Genomic DNA, 11,010 nt, shown 5'->3' with positions numbered 1-11,010 from the left:
TTGAAGAGATTGAAGAAATAAAGAGCTAACAGGGACATAGTTGAGTCAGATTCAGAGGATGTGGAAGCAGCAGCTAAGGAAGGGGATCAGGAATCTCTGATCCCAAAGGAGCCAATTATGATTAAATCCCTTCCATCTACACAACCAGAATTTGCTGAAGCCACTGAATCTACACCTCCACAATCTCCAATTCAAGAGCCAGAGACTGCTACATCACCAATGCCTACACCTCATGTGTCTCCTATCATTGATCAAGTACATGCTGATAATCAAGATATAAGTGCTGAAATAGATATTCACAACTTGATTGTTCCTGAGGTTCTGTACTTGGAAGCTCCAACCATTCTTCAACATACTTCACCAACAACACCAATTTTAGATATTGATTTCAATGCAGATATTTCAATAACACCTCTTCTGAATCTAGATGATGAAGATCAGAATCTAGGTGAGCATCAGAATTTGGATGTTGATCAGAACTTAGAGGATGATTTTGAAACCTCTATAGCCTCACACACTATCATTTTATCAGAGAAAGCTGATTCTGCAGGCTCTATAATTTCTGATGCTGCAAATGCTGATAATACTGGTGAAGCTGCTACAAATCTATATGCTGATGCAGCTTGTCCTTCAGGACATGCACCTCAACAAGTTATAGGCAAAGCTGATCTAATCAACAACTTTATTAGAGAGGATGCACCGGTACCTTGGAGTGAAACTCCAATAGGAAAAGAATGGATCAAGGAGTGGAGCAAAGTTGATTTTGTTCCTTCTGCAAATATTCTTGCTGAGCACCTGGCTAAAGCTGATGAAATGCTGGTGAATGATGACTTGAAAGCACAGCTCAGAGTTACTGCATTGAGTACAAGGAACCTTCAAGGTCAACACTCAATAACTCAAGCCAAGCCAAGGTGAACAAAATTCAAGAAACATTGATTCAGCAAGACATGAATGTCAAATTGGAAAAGAACAGGTTTTTTAAGTCAGCCTTTGACCGTATTGGGTATATAGAAAATACTCAAGAAAAGCAACAAGCTTTAATATCTGATATTTTAAAGAATCAAGCTGCTCAACAAGATCAACTCAATGAAGTCCAAAACTTTGTGGAATTGATTGTCTCTCCCCTTCTACCAGATGATGCCAAAAAGGGGGAGAAAGTGATTAAGTCCAAATGTAAAAATGATCAACCACTGAATGGTAAGGATGATGATAATGAAGACCAGGGAAACTCTGAAAGGGGTAGAGGTCATGGTCAAGGCAAAGGCTCTTCATCTAGGAAAGCAGGAACTTCTACACATAGATCAAGCTCTGATGTTGATAGAAGAATAAGTTCCGATAAACAAGTTCTGGATAAGCCTGATGTTCTGATACAAGGTGAGAGTCAAGAATCAAAGAAGTTTATACAGATACTGAAGCTTAAGGGGAAGGAAACAACAGTCTACTATCAAGACCCCAAGTTACAGAAGCTGGATGAAGAAATTTCAATAAGACTATTTCTCAAAGACAATCCAGGAATGGACTTTGAAAGTCTGAAGGAAGAAGAAGCCAAACTTAAAGCAGAAAATGTCAAATCCAAGTCTAAAGCTTCTATTACTGCAAAGAAACATCCAAAGCCTAAGGGCATTGTGATTAAAGAGAAGACAAACTCTGAGGCAACCAAATCTGAATCCAAACCCAAATCACGAGTAGAGGTAGATCCAAGATTCAAGGGCAAAGCTAAAGTTGATGACTATAAAAATCTATCAGCCAATTATGGATCTGGAAGTAAAGGATGATGAAGATACTAGTCTAATTTTGAAGAAGAATAAGAATATTCAAACAACCTCTGACAGAGCTCATGTTGTTCAAGATCAGGACTTAGTAAATTCTGATATGACAATGAAGCAAGCAACCTCTGACAGAGCTCGAGTTGTCTTGATATCAGAAGATAAAGGAAAGGAAACCTCTGACATTGCTCATGTGAAACCTTTAAAAACTCTACTACCTGGGTTTACTAAAGCTCAACAATCTACTCAACCTTTGAAGACTACATCAAGTGGTTTTGAAGCAAGAGTTATTCGAGGAAAGGAAGCTAGAGACAAATCAGGATTGGGTAGTTCTAAAGAAAAGAGAGTAAATAATACTACCTCTGATCCAACCTCTTTGAGTGAACCAGGAGTGGGAACAACTCCTGAAAGATTGAATCAATTGGAGTCTGTACAAATGGTCTACCACTCTGTGCTAAAAGAAGATATCATGCTAAATTTCATGACAGATGGGAGGGTATTCCAAATTAGAAAGGATGTTATTCGTTTGAAGTACTTTGAAGAATTACAACATGTGTTATTTCTACTTCAAGTGAAGAACAGATCAACAGATGGTGCTGCCAGTTACTTAAAATCTAATATTCAAAGGCAGAAGAAACTTTACTCTGTAAGTCTGACAGACCATACTATCCTAAGTACAGAGTTCACAATGGTGATATAGTTGAGATGAAGCCTAATACCACCAAAATCACTACATTTCTTGGTATTAAGGGTCTTGAATTCGATCTAGAGTCTGATAAAGCCTATGTCACCAGACTGGATGCAAAAATAAATAATCTCAGGGCTGCTATCTTTCAGACGGGAGAAGATACAGTTGAACTTAAAGATGCAAAAAGGAGGATGCAGAATGAACTTAAATATGCTGAGAGGAATCTGTTGAAGAACTATCTCAGAAAAACTCCTGACATTAAAGAGATCACACACTGAAGCCAAGTCAAGAACTACAGCTGATAAATTTTGAAGTATATACAGGCTAAAGCTGATATCGGACTTTAAGGATGGTAAAAGCTACAAGGACTGTGAGTTGTAGTTATCTAGTCAAATTCTTATATGCATTTGTACTTAATGTTTTTGACATCATCAAATATCTATTAAGCATGTTGAATTAGATATACATTTTGTTCACGAAAAGATAGCCCGTGGGTACTTCATGTACCCTCTCATCATCAATATGCTGATATTTTTACAAAAGGGTTGCCAAAATTTTTGTTTGAAGACTTTCGGAGCAGTCTCAGCGTACACTCACCTCCCGCTGCGACTGTGAGGGTGTGTAAGCATATATATATCGATACCAAAAATGATTATGTAAATATTGTCAGAGATATTGTAAATATATACTTTTCTTGTAACTCCTGAACTCATATATATAGTCATGATAATGCAATACAGATAGGACGACCTGTAATTCCTTCTAACACATTTTAATGTTGGATATTTTATGTGATTTTTAAGAACCTAAAATATAACTTTTATTTTAGTGTTTGTGTTATAGGGCATTTTAGTCATATTTAATATTATTTATAAAATAATTATATATATATGAGTTATAAATAAGTTAAAATTAACTAGAGGGCATAATTATTATTATTGATATTGAATAAAAGAGGACATATCATAAATTTGGGACAGATTGTATAAATCCCCATATTTTTTTTTGCATTTTTAGTACATATTGTGCAATTTTAATTGCGAAGTTTCAGAAAAGAGAAACAAAGTAAATTCTGCAAAATGGGGTCTCGAGGAAAAAAGAAACGAAGAATATCACCGGTAGAAATCGGAGAAGAAGACAGAATCAGCCGATCGCCTGATGAACTGATTCATAAAATCTACTCATTTTTGGATGCCAAAGAAGCTGTTCAATCCAGTGCTCTCTCGAAACGATGGGAGCATGTATGGACTAATCTCCCTTTTCTCAATTTCGGTCGGTATGAAAACACTTCACCTAAAAATGTTTCAAAGTTTATCCGCCATGTTTTGTCTCATCGAAACCATCAATCCAATGTTTTGGAATTGAAGTTTTGTGTTCGCAATAAAGGCTTCTCTAAGGGTTTAGTTGATAAGTTTATTAAGTATGCATTCCATCGCAATCTGCAATGCTTGAGTCTTGAATTATTAGATGATCATGAGCCTTTTAAGTTGTCCACTTTCAGCTCTCAGTCTTTAGAAAAACTCACATTGCGAGTAAATCTTGAAGAATGTACACTCGAATCGGATTACTGGGATTTGCCTGTTTTAGCAACTCTACATCTGTGGCATCCACGTTATTCTGAAAAACACGGATTTTTGGATTCGTGGCTTAAGGATTCTTGGTTTACGTGCTTGCCTGCACGTAAACCGGGTAAAATAACCAGTTGTTGTATGCGCATCCGGAGAATGCGAAGGTTCCTACGTATTTCAACAATGCCTATAGGCTTGATTATCTTATTATTTTTTTGATTTTTTTTCAAAGAACTCGCATCTAATGAATGCGCAGTCGGTAAATACGCAGGCATACCATGTGCATATGCTGCTGAATACGCATCATCATAATGCGTAGGTTGATTTCTTTTATTTCTTAATTTGGTATACAAAATGGATATCATCTGGCTGTAAATGCTCTACTCTACCCGCATTGTCTAATTCAATTTCTCCCAAAGTAAGGCACACAAGTGAAACCCAAAATTTATAGCAGCTTTAGAGAACAACCAACTAATTACATTAAAGGACAAAGTGATACAGATGAAGGGAGTGAGAAAGCAGAAGGCAAGTATTAATTGAACTTGATACTGGGAGATGCAAAGGATAATACATAGCAGATTGTGAATAAGGATTTTATTAAGTTATGTGACGGAGAGAAGGGAGGCTAGGAAATAGATAAGGAGACGGTGCAACCATGCAATGCACCTAAGCTAGATATAGATATTAGGTCAGTATACGCATATACTATATGTGACTACAAAGCGAGAAAAGGGCACTAATCGACAATTGTCAATTTGGGCAATTTATACCTTATTTGGTGAAATTTAAGTCATTTTCCTGCCGAACAACCCCCGATAAATATTAGCTGGAATTAGATCCGAGTACAATTGGTGAAATGGTGTCTCGAGCAAAGAAAAAGGGAAACATATTAGCACAGGAAATTGGAGATGAAGACCTTTTGAGCAGATTATCAGATGAACTAATTCACAAGGTCCTATCATTCGTAGATGCAAAAGTAGCAGTTCAAACCAGCGCTCTTTCAAGACGATGGAAATTTATTTGGACCACTCTGCCCTTTCTCAATTTCGGTTGGTATGGAAACTCTACACATAAAAATATTTCTGAATTTATCCGCCATGTTTTGTCTAATCGAGACCATGAATCCCATCTTTCCGAATTGAAATTTTGTGTTCACAATAATGCGGTAATTAAGGATTTAGTTGATAAGTTTGTTGAGTATGCAATCTCACACAATGAGCAATCCTTAACTCTTGATTTGTTAGATGATCATAAGCCTTATAAGTTGTCCACCTTTAGCTCTAAGTCATTGGAGAAACTCACATTGCGAGTCAATCTTCAAGAATGTGCACTCGAATCGGATTGCTGGGATTTACCTGCCTTAACAACTCTCCACCTGTGGAGTCCTGGTTACTCTAAAAAAGATAAATTTTCGGGTTCATGGATTAAGGATTTGTGGTTTACATGCTTGCCTTCCCTGAGAACTCTGTGTCTTCGTGATTGGATTTTATCAGATTCATCTTTTTCTTTCAGTTTGCCAGCTATAACAACCCTCCATCTGTCTAAGTGTGTATCTCCCATGACATCAGTTTGGAACTTCCCAACTGTAACAAGTATGCAGCTAGATTATGTATATATTCCCGATAACTTGGGTGACATATTCTCTGCACTTATCAATCTACAAAATCTCGCATTATTTCTATCACCAGATCAGCAAGATCATATCATATCTTGTCCTCCTCAAGTGTTGAACCTGACTATTAGAACCAGCTTCTGCCACTATGCTTTTATTTGTCAAAGCATTGTGGTTTCAGCACCAAAGCTCTGCAACTTCACTTCTTTTGGTATCTTTGCAGCCGCAATTGGAGTTCCTGAGTTGGAAAACGTAAATATAAGGTTAAATGGTTGGTTTCAGGGCCTGATATTAGCCGATAGGGAACAATATCATCAGTGGCTAACATATATGCTTTCAGGTCTTGGTAATGCCAAAAACCTCACTTTTGACTCGGAGATTATTGAGGTAACTTGATTTATCTTGTCGATTGAAATATAAGCAATACCTTTACGTCATCTGACTGAAAATAGTACTGCTATTAAATTGTGTAACTTGCGGCCTTGGTTAAATTAGTTTCTGACCATCTAGATTATACGTTAATAAAATTCAACTTGCAGGTAATTTTTCATGGATCTCTATTTTTTTTTCTCAGTGCTGTTTTATATTCGATCTTCTCTTTTTTATTTTTGTGGTTGTAGGCACTCAATGACATTTCCAACCTTCTTGTAAGTTTGCCTTCTCCATTCTGCAAGTTACAGTATGTGAAGTTACCGAGGGGATTCAAAGAATCAAGTATATCTAGTGCTCTGAGAAGCTATTTACTTGGTGGCTCTCCTAAAGCTACCATCGTCAAAGAATTGCCACAGGTATTTAATCAATCCATATCCATCTTGATAATACAATGTATTTTTGTCTAATCTCTTGTAAAGTTAAAAATGCCAAATCTTTCAACTTATGTTTTTGTGACAAAAAACCAATGTCATAACTTCTATGTGCTAGGTTAGACGGAGGTAGTTCAACTTTTTTTTTATTTTAAAGGCTTAATGACCTTTTAAGCCTTATGGTTTGCACCAATACCATCTCTTCTTGTAAATCAACTGTTGAAGCCATGTCAACTTGCTAAATTGTATTCTGCAATTCTAATGCTTGACTCCAGTGTAATCAAATTTAATTTATCAGTATCTAGAATGCATTACAGTTCAAATTCTTTGAATTAATCTTGTTTAGTGTGAACCGATTGATACAAACCTGGAAGATCAGATCAAGGTGACCAACAATTTTAGTTCACGACCTACTTTAATTTATACCGAAATCTTTTTTCTCATAAACTATTGGGTCGGTGGGAGTACTATTCAGTCAGATGCTTTCACTATGTTATGCACCACCACCCCTATACTGTGTACTGTGACTACTGTCCTGATCTTTAGTCTGATATTTTAGTTAGTACCGAATATATCAAATTGATAACATTTTTTCATGTCTGTTAAGTGCCGTGAGATATATCATCGTTTTTTGTTTTTTTTCAGCACACAATTCCTCTAAGTGTAGCAGTTTCCATCACAGATCAACATGTTGCACTACAAGAACCCTTGGCTGCTCCAATAAACGAGCTGGTTGATACTCAATATGTTAATCAATCTCTGAGTGTTGACACTGTAAACAGGTATGTGCAAGAAGAGCATAGTGTGGAAGATACTATGGTAGATGCTGACAGAGTCAGACATGATATTGATTCTTTAGTGGAAAGGATAGACAAAGATCAAGTGAGCTCTTTGAGGGGGGGAAGAGATTCTGGGTTATGGCGGAGACACGAGGTTAATTCCGAGTTTGTATGCCTGCTCGATCGCATTATGCAAAAGTACCAGGAAACCTTTGAGCACTTTACCACAAAAAACAAGAAGTTATGTTCAATGAATCTGAATGTTTTATGCACCTCACTGAATGACTTTATCAAAATATCTATCACTGATGTCGATTGCGAGATGATTGCTGCGTACAGGGATGTATTTTCCTACTTTCAGAATCAGGGACTCGACATGAGCTGGGTGGTGAACCACCTGAACTATATAGAACATCTCCGGTTTTCAAAGCCTCTGGTTAATGAGCTTCACTCAATTGATTGTCATATTGAGGATGCTAAAACTAAACTGCAAGAGCTGCAGGCTCAAGTCAATAATGTCAAAATTAAACTACAAGATCTGGAAACTCGTGTTGATGATGCCAAATATAAACTGCAAGATTTGCAGACTCTTCGCACGGAGAAGTTGACGGAAATCGAGAAAGCTTTTGGAACTATGGGTACTAACATTGCTGTTGGTTTCGTCGGAGATGATCTACTGCCTAATTCTTAACTTCATGGTCTAGTTTTAAGTTTTAAAAGTTGTTTGGATGCCTTGGAATATTGTCAATTGTCGATCCCTGAACTCCGTAGTACTTCCAAAGCATTATGCTTATTATCATAATGTTTTCATGTTTCCTTATAAACATGTTAATATCATAAATATCCAATTTGACATCATTTTATCACCTGTTGGTATCACTTTTATATGAGTCAATTTTGTTGAATATTTTGACTCTAATCAATCATGTAAATCACTTTACACCATATTAGAGTCTTCTTGAACCCTATAAGAGTCACTTTCAAAAATATATTGGTATAATTAACATGTTAACATCTTAAACATCCAATTTGACATCTTTTAACCACTTTTTGGTACCACTTTCATACGAGTCAATTTTGGTCCACATTTTGGCTCTAATCAACTATTTAAGTTACTTTACACCATATTAGAGTAATTTTGCATCATATAAGACTCACTTTATTGGTACATTTAACGTGTTAACATCATAAACACCCAATTTAACATTCTTTTATCACTCATTGGTACCACTTTCATACATGATGTAACGTTTTGTTTTGTCTGCCATCAAGCTACTTCATTTAACATTTTATATGCTTTTGTTTTTTCTCTTATTTTGAACTTCTTTTGGTGTATTATTTAAGGAGTGTTACCTTGGATGTCATTTTGGTGTAAAAATAATTCAAAATGTCATTTTTTTAAAAATATTACCTAAAATATTATTACATAAAGGTGTATTGTGTAATATTTGAAAAATAACCCAAAATACTACTCGATGTAACGTTGAATATCTTTTTTTGTGAAAATTTTAAGTCACACGCCACATCATGTAATGATGTGTGCTTTGAGTTTGTTTCTTAAAAATTTTAATCTGTCAAGATGTTATATGATATAGTGTTTTGGCACCAGGGTTTTATCCCAAAACACTATTCTATCTAGTATTTTGTATATAATATTTTTTAAAAATAAATATTATCAAACCCAATTTTTTTGTTAAACCCTAAAATAATAAAAAAAATATTTTAAATTATTTCTAAAACCCAAAAAGAAATTAGTGAACCCTAAAATGTTTAAAATATTAAATTAAGTTATATCCTTAAAATTTAAAAAAGTTTAATTCAAAATTTATATTTTTGGTTTCAAGGGTTCCTAGATTAATTTAGGGTTTAGGCTAGGGAACCCTAAATCAGTGTAGTTTTTATTAATTTTTTATAATATTTTTAAATCCAAAAGGGGATTGATGAAACCCAAAATGTTAAAAGTTGTTAAATTATATGTGTCTTTAATTCAACTTTTTAATATTTTTTTAAAATTCAAAAGAGAATTATTGAACCCTAAAAAATTTAAAAAACTAATAAATTATGATACTACCATTAAATTTAAAAAAAAATAATAACCAAATTACCTAGAAAAAGAGGATTTTCTCCCCAAAATACTCATTTTCGCTAATCACCGCCTAGAATACTCACTTAAGACGCCCTTAAGTACAACGCGTTTCTTCCCGACAGTAATCTACACGCCTAGAGTACTTCACCATTTTTATTCAAATATACATGTGTAGATATTATGAAGTCAGTGCAATGACTCTTTCTCATAATTAAACTTCTGTATTTCTTTTTGTCCAATTAAAGGGAATTACTTTTACTCCATACTGTTTCAATCTAACCATCTTCTAATTTGTAAGTGCTGACGACGATACTTGTCACCAGATTTTGAAATAAAACACTATTACAATCCATGCACTTTATTTCCAGTCGGGTTTATGGCTAACCGTTAGGAAATGAATAACACACAGAGGGACTGAATGTGTTTTAGGTGTTTTTGTGCTTTATTTGAATTTTTATGGTTAATACAATATATAAGCATGCAATAATAAAGAATTCAAATCTTTCAAAACTCACTTAATTTTATATTAAGATCAAGAATGTTTTGCTATAAAATTTCTAGGCTCTTTGTTGATAAAGAGCTTAGTTTCTGCTTGAGAGTGTTACAAGATTTTTCTATCTAAATTGTTACTTCTAACAAATGACCAGTGTTAACTTTATAATTCACTTAACTGCTGGATTACACACTGTACAATAAGATATGCTATTAACCTTTAGTAAACTGTCACTTGTCATTTTCATTTTAGGAAAAGTGATTCTTCTATTTCTGGTTTAACATATATTTAGCATCCTGTGTTTACTTTGATCTTCCTTTATTAGATAATCTTCGCCATTGATCTTGCACATACTTCAAGTTGCTTTTTGTAGACTTGTCAATCCAGCTGGTTGGATTGTTTGTTGATTGTAGATCTTGGATATTGAACCGGTCTGCATTTTGTACTTTGAGAATTTACATCGAGATCTCCAGTTATGCATATAGAGATCTTGACATCTCGATAAGTATAATCACTTATCAAGATCTCTAATACTCTATAGTAAATTTGACTTATAGAGGTCTCTGAGTTCTCTATAAGAGACTTTGGCTTGTCGAGGTCTCTCAGCTTCATGTCTTCACTTTGACTTGTCGACAACTTAGAGTTCTCTAGTGAATTTTGACTTATCGATATCTTTGAGTTCTCTAGTAGATTTTGACTTATAATCGATAACTCGGAGTTCTCTAATGAATGTAGACTTGCCGGTAACTCTTAGTTCTCTAGTGAAGAAATGACTTGTCGATATCTCCAACTTCATGTCTTCAATTGACTTGTCGATATCTCTCTGAGTTCTCTAGTAGCTTTCCTGACTTCTCGATAAGTGATTTGGAGTTCTCCAATGACTTCTCTATAACACTGAACCTGTGACTTAGAGATCTAGACTTAGAGTATTTTTATCCAAACAGATTTATTCAACTCCAAACTTCTTCAAAATTCTTCTGAGACATTATCTTCTTAATCTTCTTTCAGATAGAATCTTTAGGCTTCATACTGTTTAAGGAAAAAGAATCCAGTCGCTCCATTGCATTTTACAGACTTTAAAATATTACAAGTACAAATACAAACTAAGATAAAAATATAACTTACTTAGGGTTGTCAATATGACTTAGTCTTGTTGAGGTACAAGCATGTCTTGCACAACAATCTCCCCCAATTTGTGAGGCGATTGCTTAACAC

At 34.9% G+C, this 11,010-nt stretch overlaps 2 protein-coding genes across 2 annotated transcripts; both read left to right on the top strand.

Moving 5' to 3' along the window:
- Positions 1–3,533: 3,533 nt before the first annotated feature.
- On the top strand, positions 3,534–4,334 carry LOC141704521 (F-box/FBD/LRR-repeat protein At1g51370-like). The gene is made up of 2 exons (XM_074507760.1): positions 3,534–4,143; positions 4,255–4,334. Exons 1-2 carry the CDS (start codon positions 3,534–3,536, stop codon positions 4,332–4,334), a joined length of 690 nt encoding a protein of 229 aa, XP_074363861.1.
- Positions 4,261–7,981, top strand: LOC141704519 (putative F-box/LRR-repeat protein At3g59160). Its single transcript, XM_074507759.1, has 3 exons — positions 4,261–6,021; positions 6,255–6,422; positions 7,083–7,981. The coding sequence occupies exons 1-3, from the start codon at positions 4,879–4,881 to the stop codon at positions 7,905–7,907; spliced, it is 2,136 nt and encodes a 711-aa protein (XP_074363860.1). The 5' UTR covers positions 4,261–4,878; the 3' UTR covers positions 7,908–7,981.
- The last annotated feature ends 3,029 nt before the right edge of the window (positions 7,982–11,010 follow it).

Source organism: Apium graveolens, unplaced genomic scaffold, assembly GCF_009905375.1.
Source record: "Apium graveolens cultivar Ventura unplaced genomic scaffold, ASM990537v1 ctg794, whole genome shotgun sequence".
Lineage (NCBI taxonomy): Eukaryota > Viridiplantae > Streptophyta > Magnoliopsida > Apiales > Apiaceae > Apium > Apium graveolens.
This window is presented reverse-complemented; position numbering and strand designations above follow the sequence as displayed.

Bases quoted from the DNA above. Each gene is read 5' to 3' on its own strand.
- LOC141704519 (XM_074507759.1), top strand. From the start codon at position 4,879: ATGGTGTCTCGAGCAAAGAAAAAGGGAAACATATTAGCACAGGAAATT. The intron at 6,022-6,254 runs GTAACTTGATTT...TTGTGGTTGTAG, and splicing joins TTGACTCGGAGATTATTGAG to GCACTCAATGACATTTCCAA. The intron at 6,423-7,082 runs GTATTTAATCAA...GTTTTTTTTCAG, and splicing joins TCGTCAAAGAATTGCCACAG to CACACAATTCCTCTAAGTGT.
- LOC141704521 (XM_074507760.1), top strand. From the start codon at position 3,534: ATGGGGTCTCGAGGAAAAAAGAAACGAAGAATATCACCGGTAGAAATC. The intron at 4,144-4,254 runs GTAAAATAACCA...TTTTTTTCAAAG, and splicing joins CTTGCCTGCACGTAAACCGG to AACTCGCATCTAATGAATGC.